Here is a 24,381-nt window from a genome sequence, read left to right on the forward strand (position 1 = left end):
CGTACATGTAAGGGTGAGGGTGGTGTACAGCATCAATCAGTTGTGCGCATGTCAGCGCGAAGGAAGGCGATGCCATCGAAGGCACGAGATGACAGCCGTTAACAGGAGCAGAAGCGGCAGCAGTAATCTCCTGTGCTCAGTGTATTCTGCGAGTAGTTTGCGTGAGGCTGAGAGCGCGGCAGCACCAAGGAGACCAAGGAGTTCTGTCCTGTCCTGTCCTGCCCTCTTCTATGCTGTGCTGTGCTGTGATGTTCGGTTCTGTTTATGCTTGTGTCTGTGTTGAACGGAACTGAAACTGACATTGAATCTGAGTGGAATGACCCTCGGTTTTTTGGCTATTGAGGTTCTTTTTTTGTTGCTTGTGCGGTGCAGTGGGGGGCTTATAAACAATTTGCTGACACATAAAGTGAGACCAGACCCCAGTGAAGTGCGGCAACAGGGCCCAGCCAGAACCCGAACCCGAATCCAGGAAATATAACTCAAGTAGAGATGTGCCAGAGAGGCCCTGAGAAGTGAACTGCAACCAATATCGAGAAGGTCTCTATATGTATATACCCTATATTTTCCCTAGATTAGCATGCATTTCATCTGCTCGGAGGAAGGTCTTTCCAATATTCATATTCTTTATTCATTTCTCATTTTACGCTTTACATTTGTGTTTCCTTTTATGGCCTTCTTCTCTCCTGTCTCTGGGGCGAGTCCCCTAGGCCGCCCCCAAAGGGCGTGTGGCACAGAATCGCAACTGCGCCACAATTGAGGGCACTGGGTGGGCCATGGGCCGAGGGCCTGGGGAAGGGGCGTGGATAACGGGTGCTAACTCAGGATGATAAAAACGAAGTAAGACTGTTTATGAGATGATTATGACCTCAAAATGTGGTCGCAATGGACGCCAAAAGTGGGTCTGGCCCAGGTGGTCCAATCTTTGAGGTCAAGAATAACTACATGTGCATGCATGAATGATGTGTGTGTGTGTATGTACATTTATGCATGCATGTGTGTGGGCGGTGTGCACATGTGTAGATAACTCAAAATGGACACACCTGATGATATGATGTGTGTTTGTAACTATATGTCCACAGATACATACATGCAGATAAGTGGGAAGTGGGGTCATATGTGTACATGACTTTAATATATCATCCCCAGGGACAAATATCGTATGATTGGACTGCATTTTGAGATCGAGCGTCACCAGATATAGTCAAGAGAAATCTTCTGGCGGCCCCACAACGGTGGGCAATGAACCCGCGCCAATACAGCGCAAAAAGTAATTAAATCAGCGCATCGTACACAGACGCAAACGCATACGCAAACGCAGAAGATTAGGATGCTTGTGCTGTGGGGGCAGTGGCAGTGGCAGCGGCAGCCATGACCACGCATACTACTACGGGGACGAAACCGAATAAAACGACACCGATAGGGAGGAGCCTACAGCCAGCGAGACAGTTTCGCATTGCATGGGGACATGCCAGCGCCTCAAGAGCCGTTTCCGGCACCTTCGGACGCCAGTGATTCGTTCTGAGCAGCATCGGAATTTACAGTCGCTCCCGCTCCCGCTCTCGGTCTCGTTTTCTCTGATTCTGATTTGGAAACCATTGAAGCGAAGCCACAGACCGATAACATTAACGGAAGGCGTTGAAATCACAGCGATCGGCCGCGATGGGCAGTCTGCCGAATCTGCACGAGCTGGAGGCGGCCGAGCGTAAGCGTGAGAAGCGTAGGGAGTACGAGCTGCTGCTGGAGCAGCGGGCCAGAGACACTAGTAGGGAGCGCGAGCGGCTCTCCGCATTTGCCCAGCAGCGCAAGGTGAGTCCAGATCGTTAAACTCTGACACTCGATAGATGACTCGATGCAGAAACTCCTCCTCCAGTCACTCCTTATCGATCCTTACTCATTTTTGGAATCATTACCTAACTATTTCCGGTTTCTTGCAGCAATCTTCGTACAATGCCTACGTCATGGCCGGCCTGGGAGTTGGCGGCGGCTCGCTGAGCCTTTCGACTGCCGGAGCTGGAAACGCAGATCTCCCCATCGCCAATGGAGGTGGTCCCGCGCAATCAGAGGCCATGGCCTGCACTACGACGAAAACAACGATGGCAACCACAACGACCAGCACGTTCAGCGGTTTTACCATGCTGGGGCGGACAACGAAGAGAATTACATCGCACTCCCACCACCAGAACGTCCCTCCGCAGCAGAATCAACACCAGTATCTGCATCAGCACCAGCATCATCATCACCAGCATCGCCATTCGTTAACCACTAGGCATCGCGTGTTGCGTACCCGCAGCTCGGGTGGAGCCCACAACGTTTGGGATGACCAGATGATGGAGGTGAGTGGGTGGTGTCGTGTGGTGTGGTGTGTCCGCTTGCCTGGTGGCACTCTTCATTTATTAATAGAATCAGTGCAAATCGGATAATGGGAATTGAGTGAGCCCCCGCATCGGACGCGTCACAGTCAGAGACGGAATCAGATTGAGCTTCTGCTTCAATTGTCTTCAATGTCAACAAAAAAGACGGACTGAGACTCGGAATCACAGCCGGAGGAGGAATATGCAGAGGCGGAGGGTGGACAGGGATATCCCGCAAATGTCAGAAGATGAAAACGGATTATTTTCCCCAGTTGCACAACAAATAATTAAGTCGTCCAGTCCCCCATGTTGACTTCTCTCAACTTTAATTAAAGTGCCGGGGTGCGTGGGTGGACATACAGTCACATCGACGCAGGGATTGTGGATGGGTGGAAATCCCTAGCCCAGGGCTGTGTGTGCTGCACTGGGTTCCGGAAGCAGCTTGTGAATCGCAAAGCTCCGCTGAGCCGCGTAATTCTTCGCACTCCGTATTGCTCTTGTTTAACGTTTGATTTATTTATTTTTCAGGCGCACTTTGCTGCGTACTCGCCATCGCCGGTATCCACGCGCTCGCACCGCATCAATCCGGTGTCCTCGTACCAGGTTCAGGCGGCCCTCGCGGCGTCACGGCGCCGTGAGTCGATCAATAGCTCGATCGGGGCCACCTCCATACGCCGGTTGATCACGTTGAACAACCGGAACTGCCGACACCGAGTGCCGGCCCATGTGCGCCAGAAGGTGTGGCGCCAGTTCAGCTACCTGGCCATCGCCCACGGCCTGATGAACGCCGTGCTGCTGCCAATGATGGCCCTGCAGGGCTCCAATGCGGTGTGGCACCACCGGGAGCAGTGGCTGCTCATCGGCCCGGATATCGGGTCGCTGCTGCTCAGCACCTTGTTCTTGCTGGCTGCCGGCATGTGCCTGCCCAGCGCATGGCTGATGCGCCGCTACGGATACACGCCGCTTCTGGCGGCCAACTACCTAGCGGTGATGCTCTTCGTACTGTCGCACATATACGCCTCCATATACACGCTGCTGCCGGCCTACCTACTGCTGGGCCTTACCATCAGCGGCGCCAATGGCTGCAAGGCGGCGCTCATTGTCCATTTCGGTGGGAGGCTGAGTTGCTCCCAGGCCGCCTGCGAGCAGCAAGCGCAGGCCGCCGTGGACGTGCTGAACGAGGAGCACAAGATGTTCTGTAACCGGGAGCAAAAGGTGCGACGCTTGGCCCGTTGGTTCCGCGCCTCCCAGGACCTAGGTCTCATCGTGGGTGCCTTGTTGGCCTCGGTGTTGCTCGTATGCAACGGCAGCGACTGGAGTTGCTCCGGAGCGGGGGACACTCGCAATGGGTCTGCGACTGCGCCCCAGCTGCGGGACTTCTTTAACCGGAACGAGCACGGCGAGCGTATTTGCGGGGCAGACATGTGCCCGCTCAGGGTGCAGACACCGCTGGTGGCCGATTGGGCCAACGGAACCGGATCCAGCTTCACGCAGCGCTCTATCTACGTCGGGTTCATCGAGAGCGGCGCCCGGGCTGGTGGCCAGTCGCTGCTATGGCTGTACGTGCTGTTCTCCTTGGTATCGCTGATCCTTTCCCTGGTCGCGGTAGTTGGCGGCAGGGCGCACGGGGCCGCCTTCACGGGCTCCTCGCGACAGGAGAGGAGCTTGGGCTTGAGGGAAGTCAGCATCACGGATACGCTGCTCTTTGCCGGACCGCTGGCCTATTTCGTGGGTACGGAGCAGGCATACATGCTTGGCGACTTCCTGCGGGCCTTCGTCTCCTGCTCGCTGGGCATCGGCATGATAGCTGGAGCCATGGTTGGCATGGGACTGATGCAGCTGATCGTCTCCTGCACGCTGAGCATGCTGCTACGGCACGTCAAGCGCATCGTGGTGATCTGTAGGTATCCATCCAAGATCTATGTGCTACCCCGCTCATGCCTGCTTCTCCATTCATTTAACATTTCAGTGGCCGGATTCTTCTTCCACTCCTGCCTGCTGCTCGCGCTCTCCAGCTGGAAGCCGTCGAACGACGACAGTGCACTGTTCTACGTAATAGCCGCTTCATGGGGCGCCTGCAACGGCATGTGGGAGACTCTGCTCCTCTCGCTGGTCACCCTCAATCATGCCAACCATGTGACCGAGGTATCGGCGCCTCTACAGGCCCTCCGCTTCCTGGGCTTGGGTATCACCTTTGCGGGGCACGGCTTCCTCTGCGAGTCGCTAAAGATCATCGCTCTGGTGGTGCTGTTGGTCATCAGCGTGCCTCCCTACGCCACGCTCGAGATCCGCCTGGAGACCCAGCGCAAGGCCACGCTCATCAGTTTATGACGGAGCATCTTCAGCTAGTCCCGACGCCAGCGGCGGGGCACCGTGGCCCGCACCCAAACCATGTGAGGGCGGCTTAACCTGGTCCAAAGGATTGCCGCCGACCGGACCACCCCCGACCTGATCGAGTTTCAGTATTGATAGAGAGACTAGAGTCAGGGTACAATTCAGTATTTCCTTGGCGCTCTGAGATGCAGCCCCAGAGATGGGCCCTAGATCCACACAGGCAGGACGACTAGGGGCACTCTTTCCCCTACATCCAGGACTTTCGGCCATCGAGTCCTGAGTCATTCAGTTAAGAGTTCGTATGACTAGACACTAAGATTGATCTATGTATGTATGTATATACATTGCATGTATAAATGTTGGAATGGGGGGAATCCGTGAGCCCGCCCCATTCTGTCGATGTGTGCATTCTTAACTCTAGCATTTGCCAGTGCCAAAAATGTTGTTCCATGTTCCATGTCCGAAAATTTCTCTATCAAATAGAGAGCTTTTTGTGGTCTCTTCCGTGGTGTCAACTCAAGCTGCAATAAGTCTATAGTCAATAGTTTAAGAGATAATACGATCTGATACGATATGATATAATATGTTATGTCTATGTAATCTGCCACAGTGCTTTGGTTAACTATGGCAGCTATATACTTTTGTGCTACAAACAGTGTATTCCTCTGACGTAGTTTCTAAGTTTACGATTAGGTTTACCGAGCCGCTGACCTGATGTTCTTCATGTGGTATCCCAATACCGTACCGTACCGTACGTACATACATACATATATCGATCTATCGTTCCATTTGTACATACATATATACATATGTGCATATGGATGTACCTACATATGTGCGTTATGGAGGAACAGTTGTCATCTTTTGGCCCTACTATCCTCACCATATCCATATCCATTTCCAGATCTAGATAGGTGTAGCAACAGCTGTTATTGATAACAAGGTGAAATCCTAAGGTCTAAGAACAATGTTAACATTTTAAAATTTGTAACCATTTTGCGACCGTTGATAGATTGGAATGCGATTTCATACTTCGGCAAGGGTATATGTGTACATACATATGTACAATACATGCATGCATACAGTCATGTGCTGTTTGCCGTATACTATATATTATATACATACTACACTAAATACTATATACCATATTGTACACACACCCACACACACACACACACACACAAACGTGTAAAGGTATAAATATAAATAATACTTTTTTTTTCTTAGCAGAGGTGTCATCTGCTGGATGCATATTGAATATTGAATATTGTGAAAAACTAACACAAGTCTTAAACAAGTTAAACTAGAAACGGCAGTGATAGCCCGATCCCGATGAGAACCAGAAGAAGACACAGCCGACACTGTAGCCGCGCTCTACAATATGCATACATACATATGTATGTATGTATGTATATGTATATGTTTGTATGTGTATTATATTATACTATGCATATAGATGTCTGATCCAGTATTCAATAAAGAATCTATAAATGTTATTAGGGATAAATGTATTCCGACTTCGCCCAATCCCAATACCACACACCATTCCGTCGGATTCAGATCCAAAAAAAAGAAATGAAAACTCGCTCGGCAGCTTTACTCGATTACATTAGCCTGAGAGTAAGTAAGTAGACGCGATACGGAGGGTCATATCTGAGGGCTTTCGTGCAAAAGCTCTCTTGCCGATCGCCGATCGTAGCGTGAAAAGCCAGTGGAGATCGCTTGCAATGAGCGCTGTTAGTGGATGGAGTAATAGTGTGTGTGTGTTGCTTGTGTGTGGGCTCGTTAGCTTTATCAATTGAGTGGGAACGAGAATGAAAATGGGGTACGGTACTTAGTTTGCGGTTGTTGCCGCCGGAGCAAGACGTATTCGACATGGCCACGGCAAGAAGTTCCCGCCCGATTCCCACCGATTCCGCCTGGAGCGACAAGCTGCAGGAGCTGCTCGCCTGGTTCGAGAGCAATCCGAATCTTCCCGAAAAGATTGGTAAGCTTCCCCAAGCAGTAGGTTCGATTAGCCACTTCGAATAGTGACCAAAAGCGATAGAGACTGTGCGGCTCCGACTGATAACCAGTCGAGTGTCTAGACGGTGCAAGCACAGAAATTAATGGCGTATTAATGGCATTACGCCCGATACGCCCCACCCTCAGACCTTTAACCTTGTAACGCCATTACACACTAGAGGGAAGTTAATGCTCGTGCCAAAGCTCATACATACTCCTGCACACTCTTGATCCCCTCAGATGATGTTTGCTAATAGGTATCCCATTCCATTTTAATTTGGTCCAGAGCCGATTGTGATGCTGCGATTCCTCAAATGCGTGCAGTACGACGTGGAGAAGACCAAGCCTCTGGTGGAGCTCAACTACAGCATGCGAAACAAGCATGCGCACCTGTTCATCGACCGCAACATGGAGGACGATATGACGGCCAAGGGTTTACGAGTTTCGTAAGTGCCGAAGCGGAAAGGAAACCATTGACCCCCTGTGTGTGTCTGTCAGAGTGTCAGAGTGATGGAGGGAAGGGGACGGTAGCCAATGAGAGACACGAGTTTAACCAATCTTATTTGATTTCTTCGTAGTGACTTGCTGATACTCCCGGGGTTGACGCCAGAGGGGAACAAGCTCCTCTTCTTCCGCATGGCTGACTTGGATCCACATACGGTACGGCGAATACTCTACCTCCTGTCTTATACTCGTATAAGATTTATTAGCAATGGGGCAAATATTTGAAAACTGTTGATGACACTTCCCTTGGTTTTGGTATCTATTGGCAGCGCAATTCGGTGGAAGAAACCAAAATCTTCTTCATGATGAGCGATGCTCGCTTCACGATGCCGGACGTGGAGCTAAAGGTGGGGGAGTGGCGCGACTTAGACGACTCGGACATTGCGGACGGAGACGTGCAGATCATCGACATCGGGGGATACACGCTCAGGCATCTGGCCTACATATCAATCTTCGTTCTGCGTATCTACATGAAGTTCCTGCAGGAGGCATATCCCTCGCGCCTGCGGGCCATGCACGTCATCAACTGCCCCTCGTATCTCGATCGGCTCATCTCTATGATGGCCCCCTTCTTGAGGGAGGAAGTGCGGAATCTGGTACGATCGATGGTTTCCCCCGTCTATCAACTCATTTTTAGCTATTAACTGTGATTCTCTGATTGCTGCAGGTCCAATACCACACCGAGGGCATGGATAGCCTGTACAAGCAAGTACCTAAGGATATGTTGCCCGAGGAGTACGGTGGGAAGGCCGGCACCATTGCCGAGCTCAAAGCCAGGGGGATACAGTCCATCAAGGAGAAGAGGTAAGGCGAACAGCTCCTCTAAGCCCCTCGAAGCTAAAGAGGCCTCAACTTCTCCTCATTCCCTCTCTGTCAGCGGCTACCTGTGTGATGAGCGGTATTGGAAGGTAACGGGGTTGAGCAAAAGTCGCTGGTCTTGGTTTTGAGCAAGAAGCCGAGGAGGACCCAACTCTCAGCAGATGGTTGCGGCCGATGTCGTGATATTCAAATGTGATCAATGAGCAGACCCCACTCGGAGCTATGATTAGTTTATATCATATTCGTACAAATAATCCTTTGTTTTGTGTCCAAGTGAGCGCTGAAAATGCCGTATTCTTTATTTTTTTTTTATAAAATTGAATCAGTTTCATATTTAATGTTTCAATGGAATATTTTTAATCTCGCGAATTATTAATCATTAATCATAAAATTTTTCGGAAAAAATTATTTCTGTTACCCATAACATGGACTTCTTCAGAGCCCATATTTCGCTCTACTCCGCCACATTATCGCCCTTTAAGGACAGTCTAAGAAACACGGTCGTATTTATGAACATCGTGGACTTGTTCCTCCGCATGAAGGATTTCGTGCTGGACGGTGTGCACTCGTCGGTGGTGTGTAATCCGGAGATACTGCTCGGATCGCTCATACTTACAATGTTGAAGCTGCGGCTAGCAATCCTCAGCGGGGACAATGTGATGTTGGGAGTCTACCTCGGTAACACCATCTTCCACATGGCTCATATTGCTTTTGTCTTCAAATTTGTGCCCTTAAGACTGAAAAACGCTCTTAGAGGAAAGTGCTTTGTTACTGGAGCAGCAATCGGGGGGCTTATGTGGTACTCGTTTCAGGAGGATTCGAGGATGCTTGAAGCTCATATGGGCTACATTCTGCTGGCAACCATCATTATAAACCATGCGATGCGGACTCTTCAAAAGTGGAACACACTGCCACAGGCTACCTCCATCTGGACGCTCTCGCTGCTGATGCCTATTACCTGGATAGCCTATGGTATAGCAGAAACCAACATACTTATTGTAAGCCAAAATGCACTGATCCTCGCCATTAAACTGATGGATCGATACCGGTATCGTCCCCACTTGTCATTGCGATACGCCTTAACCTTTGGCGATTGGCGGGCTGCTCATGTTTCTCGAGTATATCTTTCTCCCAGTGGCTCTGGTACAGCCCATTCCCTCCGCCGATCCTCTAGCTCTCGTAACCAATCCTACAATGATTAACTCACTAAATGAGCCGTCAAATTGCTACATCAGTTTGGGCTTAATGGCCTTCATTTAGTGTAAGATCGGGCCCAATGATGACCATACAGATCAGGTAACTATAATGACGAAGCCGCATTATTCCAAAAATCGATATGAAGACGTTCCATTTGGTTTCGGTTTAACATTTAGATTCAGAACACGACCAGGCGATTAGGTAGATTTCGGCACAGATTGAGTTCCAATAGAAGCTGTACTTGGCCCAGCCTGGGCAGGGCTTGGCTGGAGAAACGACGCAAGTCATATTTAGGCACTATTAAGCGGCAGCCATAGCCAAATGCCGGCGAAAAGCAATTAAAAAATTACGTGTTTAATCACCCACGCAGCAGAAATCAATATTTCCGTTCCAATATATATTATGATATGTAAAGGAAATCAAACCCTAGACATCGCCAGTTGCCCGACAGGCTCCAAGCACTACGGTCTGTCATCGGAAGAGGAGCCCGCCCTGAGCAGCGATAGGACAGGACAGCCATCGATACAAGAACCGATACCCCAATCGATAGCAAGGCGAATCGATTTGGCCGAGGCAATGAGTGGCGAAAGCGAGAATGGAACACAGCTGAGACGCGATCTGAACGAACTGTTTGAGTGGTTCCAAGGAAATGATAAGCTACCGCAAGAGATTGGTAAGAAAACCTGCAGGGAAAGTCGCGGTAAGGTGTAAAAAAGGCAGAGCCGACAATACATCAATATGGGACAGGTGCTCCACGCGACAGGCCGCACGGCGTTATGGGACCATCCCTCCTTCTACCAAACACAACATACACGTTACCTAGTAGACCCAGCACGTCCATAAGTCTTAATGAGGTTGTTAGTAGGCAGAGCAGCAACTGAACAGACCATCAACATTGCGATGCCCATCCCGAGTTACGTCATTGACGGATAAACCTACTAATGCTGGAATACTGTTTACAGAGCCCCTGCTGCTGCGGCGCTTCTACCAGTGCATGTACGGAGACCTTGAGGAGACCAAGAAGCTCATCGAGGTGAATTACTCCCTGCGCAACCGTCATCCCCATCTGTTCATCAAGCGGGATCCACTGGACGATGACAGCCAGCGAACCTTCGATTATGCGTAAGCATTGCTGAGGCTGAGACGGAAGACCGAGAGTGGCTGGTGATTGCTAGATGTATACATAAATATTTCAGAGACATACTGCCGCTCCCAGGCCTCACGCCGGATAACTACAAGGTGTCGCTGTACTGCTTTCGGGAGTTTGAGGCCACAAAGGTGAGTAATCATCTGCGCTATCATGGAACCAACTGAGAGATTCTGCTCCACAGATGCATCACACGGAAGACACGCGCGCCTTCTTCATGGTTGCCGACTGTCGCTTCATCACTCCGGACGATCCAGCCCGACCGGGCACCCTATCCGAAGGCGAGGTACAGATCTTTGACATGAAGGGGACCACCATGCGCCACATATCGCGCCTAACCATCAGCACGCTACGTGCATACATCAAGTTCCTTCAGCTGGCATTTCCCGTGCGTCTCCGGGCTATTCACATGGTCAACTGTCCATCGTATCTCGACAGAATCGTGAGCGTAGTGAAGCCTTTCATCAGCGACGAGGTTTTCAAGCTGGTGCGTTTCTCAAAGGATTCTCATTGGTCTGGCAAAATATAAGAAGTCCCTTCAAATACCGTTCCAGATACGTTTTCATACAGTCAGCATGGAATCGCTCTACGCCTTTGTGCCACGCGAAATGCTTCCGGAGGAGTACGGTGGCTCGGCCGGATCGCTGGACACGCTGCGAGCGCACACAAAGAAGACCTTGGTCGAGCATCGGTGGGTTTTGTGATCAGCCATAGAAACCGGGCACTAATTTCTTCTTATTTCAGCGATTATCTAATGAACCCTAACCACTGGCTGGTGGAGAAGTCTGAGAAGCGTAACGGCAGTCATTCATGGAGAATTTTTAGATGAGTTCAAAATTTGAGTCTCAATTTTTTTTTTCTCTTTCAAACATTTTTGTCAGTGTCTAGCCTAGAAATTGTATAAACGGTATATTAAATAATGTCATCATTAAACAATATCAACGTTTATTTGCGTATTTTGTTTCCTCCAAACGGCTTGAGCTCAGCCACCAGTTTAGGGGAACCAGTGAAATCTATGTCCGGTCGCGACCACATGCAAAATAAATAATTGTTCAATGTGTCGCATTTTTTAAGAACGGAAATTTGAGTTCTTTTAATTAAATTGTTTTCCTTAATCTACTTTAATGAATAATGCAATTTTTTTTTAATTTATGCCAAATTGAAAAGAGATTTGATGATAATTCAAATTCACCGTTTTTTTTGTCTTGTGTCAGAAATATTAGTGCCTGAAGTGTACATTTTTAGTGTGTCCGGGGTGTTCGGGGAGGGTATATGCTCTCATATATTTCTCGCACTCACTGAATGTTTTAATATCTGATCTGATATTTAGTTGAACTGAAGTCCGGTTTAATACGACCATTAATTAAATAAATCACAAAACTCTTCATTTGGCAATATTAAATTTCGAACAAGAACATCGATACTGATATTTTCTGCCTAAAATATGTATCGTAAAAAGTACGTATATCGATGTATCGATTAAGCAATATACATTCACGATCACATCTCTACGTTGTCTTTGCATTTATTTGGCACATAATTTTTATTGTTAAATTAAGTTAAAAACAAATATTAAAAGGCGGAAATGGACCGGCCACAGAAGATGCCCAAGGTGGCCAAGGTTAGTATCAACGGTACGCCCACATGTGCAGTGGATTTGACCAATTTGTTGTTGTTTGTAGGTGAAGAACAAGGCGCCGGCCGAGGTGCAGATCACGGCGGAGCAGCTGTTGCGCGAAGCCAAGGAGCGTGACCTAGAGATTCTGCCGCCACCGCCAAAACAGAAGATCTCTGATCCAGCCGAATTGGCCGACTACCAGCAGAGAAAGCGGAAGACTTTCGAGGACAATCTGCGCAAGAACCGCATGGTAGTCAGCCACTGGATCAAGTACGCCCAATGGGAGGAGCAGCAGCAGGAGATCCAGCGGGCCCGTTCCATCTGGGAGCGCGCTCTGGACAATGAGCACCGCAACGTCACCATCTGGCTTAAGTACGCTGAGATGGAAATGAAAAACAAACAGGTGAACCATGCCCGCAACCTGTGGGACCGGGCCGTGACTATCATGCCGAGGGTGAATCAGTTCTGGTATAAGTATACCTACATGGAGGAGATGCTGGAGAATGTGGCCGGAGCCCGGCAAGTCTTTGAACGCTGGATGGAGTGGCAACCAGAGGAGCAGGCCTGGCAGACATACGTGAACTTCGAGCTGCGCTATAAGGAGATTGACCGGGCGCGCGAGGTTTACGAACGGTTCGTCTATGTTCATCCGGACGTCAAGAACTGGATCAAGTTTGCCCGGTTCGAGGAGGCGCATGGCTTCATCCATGGGTCGCGGCGCGTGTTCGAAAGGGCCGTAGAGTTCTTTGGCGACGAGTACATCGAGGAGCGCCTCTTCATCGGCTTCGCGCGCTTCGAGGAAGGCCAGAAGGAGCACGACCGCGCCCGCATCATCTACAAGTACGCTCTTGACCATCTGCCCAAGGAACGTACCAAGGAACTGTTCAAGGCCTACACGATACACGAGAAGAAGTACGGTGACCGCGACGGTATCGAGGACGTCATCGTCTCCAAGCGGAAGTACCAGTACGAGCAGGAGGTGGCCGCCAATCCCACCAATTACGATGCCTGGTTCGATTATCTACGTTTGATCGAGGCCGATGGCGAGAAAGACCTCATTAGGGACACCTACGAGCGGGCCATCGCCAACGTTCCGCCAGCCAATGAAAAGAACTATTGGCGTCGCTATATCTACCTTTGGATAAACTACGCCCTCTACGAGGAGCTGGAAACGGAGGACACTGAGCGGACGCGCCAAATCTACAAGACCTGTCTCGACTTGATGCCACACAAGCAGTTCACCTTCAGCAAGGTCTGGCTGCTCTACGCCCAATTTGAGATCCGATGCAAGGAGCTGCAAAGGGCCCGCAAGACGCTCGGTTTCGCCATCGGTATGTGCCCCCGGGACAAGCTTTTCCGGGGTTACATCGATCTAGAGATCCAGCTGCGAGAATTCGAGCGCTGTCGTCTGCTCTACGAGAAGTTCCTCGAATTCGGACCCGAAAACTGCGTAACCTGGATGAAATTCGCCGAGCTGGAGAACCTCTTGGGCGACACGGAGCGGGCAAGGGCCATATTCGAGCTGGCCGTTCATCAGCCTCGTCTCGACATGCCGGAGCTGCTTTGGAAGGCTTTCATCGACTTCGAGGTGGCCCTTGGCGAAACGGAGTTAGCTCGCCAGCTGTACGAGCGTCTCCTGGAGCGCACTCAGCACGTCAAAGTTTGGATGTCATTTGCCAAATTCGAGATGGGCCTCAATCACGGCGACAGCGGGCTCGATGCCGGACTCAATGTCCGCCTGGCCCGTCGCGTCTATGAGCGGGCCAACGATATGCTCCGCCAGCTGGGCGACAAGGAGTCGCGCGTCCTTCTGCTGGAGGCCTGGCGTGACTTCGAGCGGGATGCCAATGATGGCCAGTGCCTGCAAAAGGTGCTCGAAAAGATGCCGCGTCGCATCAAGAAACGACAGAAGATCGTCTCCGACGATGGCGTAGAGGAGGGATGGGAGGAAGTATTTGACTACATCTTCCCCGAAGATGAGATGGCGCGACCCAACCTCAAGCTCCTCGCCGCTGCCAAGATGTGGAAAAAACAAAAGGACGTACCCGACGAAGATCCAGTACCTGCCCCTGCCGAGGTGCAGCAGGAGGATGGCTGATATTTGTTTTTTTCCTTTCCTTAATTCCACTTTGCATTAAACTTCCACCATAACCCAATATGGCAGCTGATTCTTTCTAATTTTGCGTTGGTGGATTGAAGGATATAAATTCTTTCTTATATAGGAGTCCATAAATTACTTTGAAAGCCGCATGGAGCTGGACCTTTTCCTTGGTAGATGCCTTGGTGTTCATAAAACTTTAGTTCAACCAGCGTAATTCTGTCAAGGGAACTGCAACATTTGTTGGCCTTAAAACAGCTGTGGGCACGTATTCGCTCTCCGAGAAAGCGAAAACCGCCTACATAGCGTGTGCTTTGGCAGATATGGGTTGAAATCTTCTGTTGTTAATATCAGATTTCACTTTATCCTTGAAGAAGGATGATTCATGATAAAAGTTCTTCTTTATTACATACATGTACGTATTGGAACAAAATACCTGAACAAAACTCCAGATTTTGAGCCAATATTGACCAACGCTATAGATTTGATCTTTTATTGCTTCAAAAAATGTTTGTCCTTGGCGAATGTGCTTATCATAAAATTAAAAATAAATTAAAACAACGTAAATCATTTTTGGTATTATGTATGTAATTCCAAACCAAATATTAAGAGACATTAATGCGCACAGCTTTCCAGGTCAGATTGAATATTGCGTCAGGTTTCGTTCAAATCGGGATTTGAATCGTTGACCGCAAAAACCACTCTCTTCCCTTTTGGTGCTGGGCCGTTTGAATTCTGTGGTGTTTTGCAATTATTTATCTTTAAAACGAAAAATTGCCCAACATGAACCTCTGCCTTTGCCAGATTTGTAGGTCTAATTAACAGTTAAAATTAATTAATTAAACCTAATGTCAACATAAAAATCCGTTCCATTTTGAACGATTTTTTCACTCCAAATGTGCACGCATGTCCCGTGCGACATTGTCGAATTGCCCACATGGTCGAAGTGCAATAAGGAATAGCGCAAGCAACTACAATCTGTATTTTTCAATCGGGATCTGCCCAAATTTGTTCCTCTAAGCTCTTTCACTTGCCGGAAAAACGATTGGAAACCTTTGTTTATATTGATCATTGGAGATAAGAATGGTGAGGATAGGAGTGGCTGCGTGTAATGTGGTCAAGAACTGCCCAGGTTGTGCGCTCTCAACTCTTTTACTTGTTGGCAAGGCATTGGCTGGAACATCCTCACTTGGCCCTCAGCAGGAGTGTGAAAGCAGAGTAGGCGAAATGCATAACCTTGAAGTAATGTAAAGTCAAGAATGTGCCACGGACAGCATTAGGGGTCACTAAGGGGCACGTACCTCCTTAAAGGTCTCCAGAGTGAGGGGAATATAGCTGCCGGCGAGTATAAGCGATGGTCGCTGGGCCCGCGCTAGGGTAAAGAGAAGATCGCGCCTAAAGCGGGGCAGCTGCTCGACCCAGTTGCACGCGTAGAAGGCGTTGCAAAGGGCCTCGCTCTGCGTGCGCATCTTTTCGCCGAAGTAGCAGATGACGAACACCTCCAGGGTGACGGCCACAAAGAAAATGACCGAGAGGATCATAGCCAGCCGGTCGTCGGCGTCGGCAACGTACAGAAAGTGCATGGCGACCGTGCACTGGACGGCGACGGAGCACGCGAACTGGGCCATGCAAGGCACGGACAGGATTTGCTGGATGATGGTGTGCATCCGGTGGATGAGCGTCAGGTCTTGGATGCATGCCAGCAGCTGATCGTAGCTCTGCCGACCACTGCCGCATTCGCAGCCGATCCGGGCCACCCGTACCTCCAGGGCCCTCATGTGGCCCGTCAGCAGGCAGAGGTAGGCCGGCGGATACGAGTCGCTGGCGCAGTTCTGCACCGCCTGAACGATCAGGCCGAACAGCTGGTACACGTAAATTCCTAGAAATGCCTCGTTCGAGTTCTTCCAGTCTACCCCGAACCAGGCCGGGTAGAGCAACTGGCGGCTCCTGGCAAGGGCCACACGGACGCAGCTTAGCGAGGTTCCGCACACGAAGATCCATGCAAAGGTGCGGAATGTGTTCCGGGCCGTCGTCACAGCCTGGACGAGAGCGCACAGCTCATCGCGATCGCAAATCGCCAGGGCCCGGCAGTCCAGTTGCTGGATTAGCGAGCGGATCTCGCCGAGGTGGCGCCGCACTAGGTACACGTTTCCGAACTTCAAGTTGGCCGTTATGTCTGTGATGGTGATGGTTAGGTTCTCGCACAGCTCCTTCATGCTGCGCGTCAGGATGAGCCGGGCCAGCAGGCTCAGCGGAAAGAGCAGAGTGACCATCAGATTTAGGCCGATCGCGTATGTCCGGTAGAGGCTTTTCGAGATGCCTGCCGGACGAATCAGGCCGGTCAGCTGCCAGACCCGCCAGTGATAGTCCACGGCGGAGTGGGTGTTCAGTTCGGGCTGGTTTTCACTTCCGGGCTGCATCGTTGTCCTGCTCCTGGTTCTGGTCGACTTTTGGTCTGGTCAACTGGATGTAAGGCCGGGGCCTATATTCGCCGTAGATGTAGGCAATTTGGTTAAATGTACATGTCATTATGGCTGTTTACGCAATTGCCGGTTACGGTTACGAATATTGGCCAAAAGTTCTGTTCGCTAAGTGGCTGGGAAAATGGACAAAAGGAAGCCACCGTCACCACTTCACCCTCCCAATAAAAAGCCTTCAATGGTATTTTTTTTTAGTTTTCAGTTTCATTTGAAATCTCTATTTCTTGAAATTCCTTTCCTTCTCGTGGGGACGGGAACGGGTATGGGTACGGGGACAGGCGGGGGACAATTACAGTGTCGACTGTTTCTTATGGCTTCCGCCCACGCCAGTGCGTGTAGAGGGGATGGATGGGCGATGAGTGTTTGAGTGCTCAGGTGCATGGACGGGTGTATGAATACTCAATGTTCTCTCAATGTGGAATTATTAACCAACATTTAGGTTCTACATATATGCGTTGGCTTGTGTCTGTCTATTTACAAGAGGTTGCATTTACGTCTAATATCGCTAGGTAGGCAGGTAGTAGGTATTGGAAGATATGAGGGCGGGCTAGGCTAGGCTAGACGGGGACAGAGAGAGACAAAGCAAAAAAAAAAAAATACCAATCCGTGAATGCAATCAGCCGGAAAGCATATTTACATAGTGTTCTTAATTTGTGATTTCTAAGAGTGAACCTAAAAATACAATCAAGGATTTCAGTTCAGTTGCTGGGGTACATGCAGTAGGGACTCCATTCCTTCGCGTACGGGTCTTCTATCGCTATTTCATTTCTTTCGCTCCACGCGATCAGCAGCAAGCTCTCGGGAGGGGAATAAGAATCATAAATATGGCTGGCTATACTCGTAGATGCCATACATGTATGCTTTAATGTATGTATGTATATATCTGTTTGTGTATAGTGCGACTACATTGACGCAATCAAAAACTTATTGTGACGAGACCCGACAGTCAACAGCATTGGACAGGCCAGGGCAGGGTAGGGTATCATCATTTCGGTGCATGCAGCTTTCGTAAGATCAGTTTTTGTTTCTCTGTTCTCTGGTGCAGCTCTGGCACATGATCACTGTTTTCGTGTTTATTTTCGGGCTAGTTTTTAATTCATTTTTCAGACTTCTTGTACTTCTCATTGTTGTCGCTGTTGCTGTATGTTTGATTGGATCTTCGGTCGTTTCGTTGCGCATTAATTGGTCTGCCTACGGACTTGGAGTCGCTGCATCTTGGGCGGCATTCTGAGTTGTGTTTTTTTCTTTGTCTTTGTCTGGTTTAGCATCCTGCAAGATAAGTAATTAAATCCTAAATTTAGTCGGAATGTGAGGTAATCAAGCTTACCTTGGCCATAACAGAGGCTGCCTCCTGCTTCAGATAGTTTTCGCGCGCCCCCTCGTACAGTTCCACGAACTTATCGCGCTGCACCTTAAACTGGGCAAATAGCTCATCGTCCTTGTTGCCCTTCAGACGGTTTTCGATGTCCACCTTCTTGTCGTGCTCCCCGCGAATCTGCTCCGTCACCCAAGGCTTGTCCAGCGGGTACTGATTCACCATATTCTTAAGCGTTTTGATGGTGCTCTTTCCCTTGACCACCTGCTTGATCAGCACCGGATTCGGTTTCTTGATCCTGCCCCCGTTTGGGCCGCCATTCATGTTCATTCCAACGCCAAAGGGTCCCCCGGGCGGCATTCCACGCGGCGGCATGCGAGGACCCATCAAGTGCATGGGTGGACCGCCCATCATGTGCATTGGAGCGCCGCGACCGTTGTGGCGCATGAAGTGAGGCGGTGGCGGTGGACCACCCATCGGTGGCATGGGGCAACGCATGGCCATGGGCGGCACCATCTGTGGTGGATAAGGCATCGGTGGAAAGGGCGCCATTGGCATTGGCCTTCCGCAGCGTGGTCGTGGGCCCGGTCCCATTGGTCCCATGACGGGCATCATGTGATGTGGACAAGCATGGCTCGGTGGAGGCCTGTTAAAGCCACCACCGTTAAAGCGATTTTGGGGATGAAAGCGCTGCTTAGGAGGCCACTTGTGGACGCCCTCGCTATTTCCATTTGCGTGTACATTCCCGCTCAAATGTCCTGAGAACGCTTGCTGCAGCGGCAGCTGGTGCTTGCCCTTGGGCTGCTGTTTACTCTTGAGCGGCTTCTTCCTGGCCATCTCCCAGGCGGTAGACTGGGCAGGATTGGCATTGGTCTTGAGCGGGCCTGTCGAACAGGCAGTGACTTGGGGCTTGGCCGCCGGACTGGCAGTACCCTGGTGCCTGGCAGCCGGAACGGTAAGGACGTGGGCCTGGCTCTGGGTTGCCGACCCGGCTGCAGACTTGGTCGGTGGTACGGTCGTGGGTCTGTTGAAGTCTATGTATAGTGGGTCGCTGGGCATCTGGCACGATGAGTACATCATTTGATTGGCTTTGCTCCCGGCCACTGGTGCCCCACGAAAAGGTTTTCTGTACGGAGCAGCTGCGGCACGAGCATTGTGAGAGTGCTGCTGGCTCTGATTTTGCTGCATTGCCCGGTTCTGCTGATTGTTATATTTGAATACCATTTAACGAGCAAAACGAATTTGACGCGGCTGGGCCACACAGAGACGATCCGCAGTAAGGATCACACTAAATATTTGTTACTATACGTACTGCTAACGATTAAATAAAACATTCATTCAGTTCTATTTTGACGGGTTACGAATTTAAGAACAATTTAGTGATGACAAAACTTTTCCGGAACTGATAGGTTCCACTAGCAGCTGCGATGTGTATCGATGTAAGATCGATACATCGAGCGTGGACATGACATCAGACTTTTGCCAATTAAGCTTTTGCAGCAGCGATCTAACATTTTCAACTCTGTGCTGACTTACAGGTTAGACTTGCTGTGGAAAAAAAATGCTTTAATGTACATGGACTTCGATTTGATATTTGAGTTTTGTATCGATAGTAAATGTTGGTATCGCCAGAAATTTGTATTGATACATCGGATCATTAAGTGTCATAACTATTACCCTACACGTGCAACAGATTTCGCTTCAATGTTTTAAAAACATTGCCGTCCATTAAATCTATTCTATTCAACAAATATATGTAAATGTTTACTGCATCATAAAAATGGGCAAAAAAGTTCACAATGCCAAAGCGCGAAAAAATCCACAAACGATTGTAGACAATTCCGGAGTTAAAAAGGTCAAATACTCCCATCAAAATCACGTCACTCGTATTACTGACTGACCAACCCAACATTTCCAGATTCAAATAGATGTAGACTCTGTGGCCGGGGGCGCGGGCAGGGGTAGCGGAATCGGCGCTGGCTACGATGAGGCTAATGCCTTGGTGCTGCCCTCACAGAAGCGCGCAACCAAGACTGTAGTTGGGAAGACGCAGAATGTGAAGATCCTGACTAAGAAGCAGCGCAAGCACCTGCAGGCGATTGTAGACAAGAAGAAGAAAAAGGAAGGCGTGAGTAACGTACAAGTCCCAAAATATACCCCATCACATATCCTCTCATGCAATTACAGCGAGCCCAGCTGCTAGAAGACTTGGCATCTGTACAAATACCTGACGCTGAGCTCCAGCAGTATACATCCATCACCCAGGTGCAAACGGTGGGTCTGAAGCGCCTGCAAACTCTGGACGACTACTTGGCCAAGAAGAAGGAACGGCAGGCTCAAGCGCAGGCCGAGAAAACACCCAGGAGTCGTGTGAACGCCATCAAGGGGGCAGCCAAGCGTAAACTGCTTACCGAGGAGCAGGAGGAGCTGGATGCCAAGCGAAAGAATCCTAATATAATTAGCTTAAAAGAAGACGACGAAGAGGAGAGTGCCTCTTCGAGTGACGATGATGAATCTGCAGCAGAACATTCACCAGAACCTGCGGATGGTCTCACTCTATCAGAAATAGAGCCCACGACCGTACCAGTGAAAGAAGACCGCATACCCAAGAACGAAGACCCGAAACCTGTTGCTGCCACACCCAAATGCAGCCATCAAACAGTTTACGTCCCCGTGAATCGCATGGATAAGGTGCAGGAGGCACGTTTGCGCTTGCCTATCCTCGCAGAGGAGCAGCAGGTGATGGAGACGATCAACGAGAATCCCATTGTGATTATAGCCGGTGCGACGGGCTCGGGAAAAACGACCCAGCTGCCGCAGTTCCTTTACGAGGCAGGATACGCCCAGCACAAGATTATCGGGGTAACCGAGCCGCGGCGAGTGGCTGCCATAGCCATGTCAAAGCGTGTGGCTCACGAGATGAATCTCTCGGAGCGCGAGGTATCCTACCTCATACGTTTCGAGGGCAACGTGAGTCCGGCCACTCGCATAAAGTTCATGACGGACGGCGTCCTGATGAAGGAGATCGAGAGCGACTTTCTGCTAAACAAATATTCTGTGATTATTCTGGACGAGGCGCACGAGCGCAGTATCTACACGGATATCCTCGTGGGACTGCTGTCCCGCATAGTTCCCCTGCGACACAAGCGCGGAAGTCCCCTCAAGCTCATAATCATGTCTGCCACGCTCCGCGTCACCGACTTCACAGAGAATACGCGGCTGTTCAAGCAGCCCCCGCCGCTGATCAATGTAGAGTGCCGCCAGTTTCCCGTCACCATCCACTTCCAGAAGCGCACCCCCGACGACTACGTGGCCGAGGCATACCGCAAGGCACTGAAGATACACAACCAGCTGCCTGAGGGCGGGATTCTCATCTTCGTGACTGGCCAGCAAGAGGTCAATCAGCTCGTGCGCAAGCTACGTCGAACTTTTCCCTGTCGTCCCACAGACAAAAACGGCGATCTGGATCACGACTCTGATCCCGTGAAGCAGAAAGAAGCAAAGGAGAATATGCAAAATGAATCTGCGGAGGACCTTAAGGAGCTGGAACTTGAATTTGATATGAAGCGTGTGATTCGCAATATCCGCAAGTCCAAGAAGAAGTTCCTCGCTCAGATGTCCCTACCAAAGATCAACCTGGACGACTACAAGCTGCCCGGCGACGACACCGAAGCGGACATGCACGATCAGGGGGACTCGGATCCCAATTGGGATGACGAAGAGGGTGCATTTTCCGCAGATGACCAGAATGATGATGACGGACTGGGAGGCGCAGAGGTGTCCAGCATGCCCTCTGGCCCGAAGCAGCCACTCTGGGTGCTGCCCCTTTACTCGCTGCTCTCCTCCGAGAAGCAAAACCGAATCTTCCAGCCCGTCCCCGAGGGCTGTCGCCTGTGCGTGGTCAGCACCAATGTGGCTGAGACCTCTTTGACCATTCCCCACATCAAATACGTCGTAGACTGCGGCCGCCAAAAGACGCGACTCTACGACAAGCTCACCGGCGTCAGCGCCTTCGTGGTCACCTACACGTCCAAGGCCTCGGCGGAACAGCGGGCTGGTAGGGCGGGCCGCATCAGCGCTGGCCACTGCTACCGCCTGTACTCCAGCTCCGTGTACGAGCACCAGTTCATGGAGTTCGGCATGCCGGATATCCAGCAGAAGCCCGTCGATGACCTGATGCTGCAGATGCGCACCATGGGCATCGACCGCGTCGTCCACTTCCCCTTCCCCACGCCGCCGGAGCAAATCCAGCTGCAAGCCGCCGAGCAGCGTCTCACGGTCCTGGGCGCCCTGCAGGCTACGCCCAACGACGCCAAGGATTTCCCTCCGGCCGTGACTCCGCTGGGGAAGGTTATCTCCCGCTTCCCGGTGGCACCTCGCTTCGGCAAGATGTTGGCCCTGTCTCATCAGCAGGACCTGCTGCCCTACACCGTGTGCCTGGTGGCCGCGCTTTCTGTGCAGGAGCTGCTGCAGGAGACAGGCGTGCAGCGGACCGAGGACGTGGCCCCCAAAGCCAACAAGTTCCACGAAAAGCGCCTGCGTTGGGCGGCGGGCGGCAACTTCCAGCTGCTTGGTGATCCCATGGTCCTCCTCCGAGCTGTGGGGGCGGCAGAGTATGCCGGCTCCAGGGCCCAGCTGCCTGAGTTCTGTGTTAACAACGGACTGCGCCAAAAGGCGATCAGCGAGGTGCGCAAGCTACGCGTCCAGCTGACCAACGAGATAAATCTGAACGTCAGCGGGGTGGAGCTGAGCGTGGATCCCCAGTTAAAGCCGCCCAGCGATTCACAGGCCCGATTACTGCGCCAGATATTGCTGGCTGGTATGGGCGATCGAGTGGCGCGCAAGGTGCCGTTGGCTGAGATCGCTGACAAAGAGGAACGGCGACGGCTAAAGTACGCCTATAACTGCGCCGACATGGTCGATCCCGCCTTCCTGCACGCCTCCTCGGTGCTCAAGCAGAAGACGCCCGAGTGGATCATCTATCAGGAGGCGTACGAGCTGCGGAATGATGACTCTGAGAAGATGTTCTTGCGCGGCATTACCGCCATTGAGCCGGAGTGGCTGCTCCTCTATGTCCCTCTTCTGTGCAATATGCGTGATGTGCGCGACGATCCGCCGCCGCGCTTCGAAGCCTCGTCGGGCAAGCTCCTCTGCTTTGTGGAAGCCACGTTCGGCAAGGCTGGCTGGCCACTTCCTCTATGCGAGATAGAAATGCCACTCAGCGAGAAGGCCTGCTGGTAAGTGATGCTATCTATTTAGAACTTATAGATATTAACTATTTACACACCTTTTTTCACAGCTACTTTGGCATGTTCCTGCTGGCTGGAGACATCTGTCCCCGGCTGGCGGCGTTCAAGCGGAAGCTGAGGGTCACACCCGCCACACTCATCAAGAGCTGGTCGAACCTCAACGACAAGGTGCTGCGCTTCAAGCGCGCCCTCATCAGCAAGGAGATCCACACCCGCCACGCCCTGCACGAGCAGTGGGCCAGCGAGCCGAACTGTGAGTATAATCTGCTAGATTGCCAGAAAACACATTTCGCTAATGCCCTTCTATATTGTAGTCCTGCTGGAGGAGTACCACGGCTTGCTGTACGACGTGGCCCTGAGCGAGCTGACATCCCTGTGGCCACCCCTGCTCCAGCCCCTGCCAATGTCCTAAAAACACACGAAATGGGACTTTTGTATAACAAGTTTCATTATATTTATTTAATTGATATACCATATATATGTATATGTATGTATATACTTTTGTGTATATTATACATTATTATGAAATTTGTTTTAAATGTAACTAAAAACTGTATTGGGGTCACAAGGGGGAAAGCCGGGGTAGGAATTGGAATATTGTGGGAAAATGTTTAGGTTTTGTTAGCGACTAAGTTTAATGCAATTCGTACATATTTACGCACACATTTATATATATGTATATGTATATATATATATGTATATGTATGTACATATATATATTCCTGTCTGTTTGTTTTGTTGTGTGTGCGCGAGAGATTTGGCTATTTGATTATGGTTGGTTATTCACATCTATGTATCTTTCATATCCATCCATATGATACGGATCGAATATCGAATACCGAATATCCATCGATCAATTCAGAATTTGGCTTACAAACGTTAACTTTGTTCGCTTTGCTACAGTCCTTACTATTATTTACAGGTGGCGTCTCTTCACATATCTTTATTTGGGATTGGGATTAGGATTTGTTTGGGATCTTGCTTGGTGCTTGGTATTGCTGTGCACAAAGCTCTGCCCTAGTTAATGATACATATGTACACATATAATATAGGTAGATATACACAGGAGTGCTCATTCTTCCATTTGCTAGTATAATTTAATTCGTAATTGTAATCAATCGCGTTACCCATCCTCCAGTCAGTAATCATCAGTAGGTATCATGCTCAAGTTTTGCTTCGAATAGGCTTCTGTTTGCTATAGATTTAACGTACTTATACTTTGTCATTGCATTGCATTATTATATACAGATGTTGAACAATGCTGC

General features: G+C 50.2%; 7 protein-coding genes across 9 annotated transcripts; 5 read left to right on the forward strand and 2 right to left on the reverse strand.

The window, feature by feature from the left end:
* Positions 1-27: 27 nt before the first annotated feature.
* Positions 28-6,181, forward strand: LOC108160177 (UNC93-like protein). Of its 3 annotated transcripts, none has more exons than XM_017294005.2 (5): positions 28-537; positions 1,147-1,806; positions 1,935-2,333; positions 2,880-4,251; positions 4,321-4,682. In XM_017294005.2, the coding sequence occupies exons 2-5, from the start codon at positions 1,660-1,662 to the stop codon at positions 4,680-4,682; spliced, it is 2,280 nt and encodes a 759-aa protein (XP_017149494.1). In that variant the 5' UTR covers positions 28-537; positions 1,147-1,659. The 3 variants fall into 3 exon arrangements, with proteins under 3 accessions (XP_017149494.1, XP_017149503.1, XP_017149511.1); XM_017294014.2 differs by having other exon boundaries at positions 28-343; XM_017294022.1 differs by lacking the exon at positions 28-537 and having other exon boundaries at positions 1,660-1,806; positions 4,321-6,181.
* Positions 6,182-6,516: 335 nt separating this feature from the next.
* Positions 6,517-8,358, forward strand: LOC108160210 (alpha-tocopherol transfer protein-like). The gene is made up of 6 exons (XM_017294060.2): positions 6,517-6,672; positions 6,976-7,135; positions 7,268-7,349; positions 7,463-7,789; positions 7,861-7,997; positions 8,071-8,358. The coding sequence occupies exons 1-6, from the start codon at positions 6,561-6,563 to the stop codon at positions 8,138-8,140; spliced, it is 888 nt and encodes a 295-aa protein (XP_017149549.1). The 5' UTR covers positions 6,517-6,560; the 3' UTR covers positions 8,141-8,358.
* A 58-nt stretch (positions 8,359-8,416) lies between these two features.
* Positions 8,417-11,302, forward strand: LOC108159290. Its single transcript, XM_033387828.1, has 7 exons — positions 8,417-9,208; positions 9,561-9,882; positions 10,172-10,331; positions 10,406-10,487; positions 10,541-10,843; positions 10,911-11,047; positions 11,101-11,302. Exons 1-7 carry the CDS (start codon positions 8,438-8,440, stop codon positions 11,183-11,185), a joined length of 1,860 nt encoding a protein of 619 aa, XP_033243719.1. The 5' UTR covers positions 8,417-8,437; the 3' UTR covers positions 11,186-11,302.
* Positions 11,303-11,841: 539 nt separating this feature from the next.
* Positions 11,842-14,137, forward strand: LOC108164630 (protein crooked neck). Its single transcript, XM_017300475.2, has 2 exons — positions 11,842-11,977; positions 12,039-14,137. Exons 1-2 carry the CDS (start codon positions 11,942-11,944, stop codon positions 14,070-14,072), a joined length of 2,070 nt encoding a protein of 689 aa, XP_017155964.1. The 5' UTR covers positions 11,842-11,941; the 3' UTR covers positions 14,073-14,137.
* A 457-nt stretch (positions 14,138-14,594) lies between these two features.
* On the reverse strand, positions 14,595-16,541 carry LOC108151546 (odorant receptor 2a). Its single transcript, XM_033390916.1, has one exon. It carries the CDS (start codon positions 16,490-16,492, stop codon positions 15,359-15,361), a length of 1,134 nt encoding a protein of 377 aa, XP_033246807.1. The 5' UTR covers positions 16,493-16,541; the 3' UTR covers positions 14,595-15,358.
* A 756-nt stretch (positions 16,542-17,297) lies between these two features.
* On the reverse strand, positions 17,298-19,273 carry LOC108164642 (DNA-binding protein K10). The gene is made up of 2 exons (XM_017300492.2): positions 17,880-19,273; positions 17,298-17,821 (listed from the first exon to the last, which is right to left on the reverse strand). The coding sequence occupies exons 1-2, from the start codon at positions 19,089-19,091 to the stop codon at positions 17,744-17,746; spliced, it is 1,290 nt and encodes a 429-aa protein (XP_017155981.1). The 5' UTR covers positions 19,092-19,273; the 3' UTR covers positions 17,298-17,743.
* A 248-nt stretch (positions 19,274-19,521) lies between these two features.
* LOC108155406 (probable ATP-dependent RNA helicase kurz) lies at positions 19,522-23,660 on the forward strand. Its single transcript, XM_017286206.2, has 5 exons — positions 19,522-19,722; positions 19,786-19,995; positions 20,055-23,104; positions 23,167-23,369; positions 23,431-23,660. Exons 1-5 carry the CDS (start codon positions 19,648-19,650, stop codon positions 23,526-23,528), a joined length of 3,636 nt encoding a protein of 1,211 aa, XP_017141695.1. The 5' UTR covers positions 19,522-19,647; the 3' UTR covers positions 23,529-23,660.
* The last annotated feature ends 721 nt before the right edge of the window (positions 23,661-24,381 follow it).

Source organism: Drosophila miranda, chromosome XL, assembly GCF_003369915.1.
Source record: "Drosophila miranda strain MSH22 chromosome XL, D.miranda_PacBio2.1, whole genome shotgun sequence".
Taxonomy (NCBI): Eukaryota; Metazoa; Arthropoda; class Insecta; order Diptera; family Drosophilidae; genus Drosophila; species Drosophila miranda.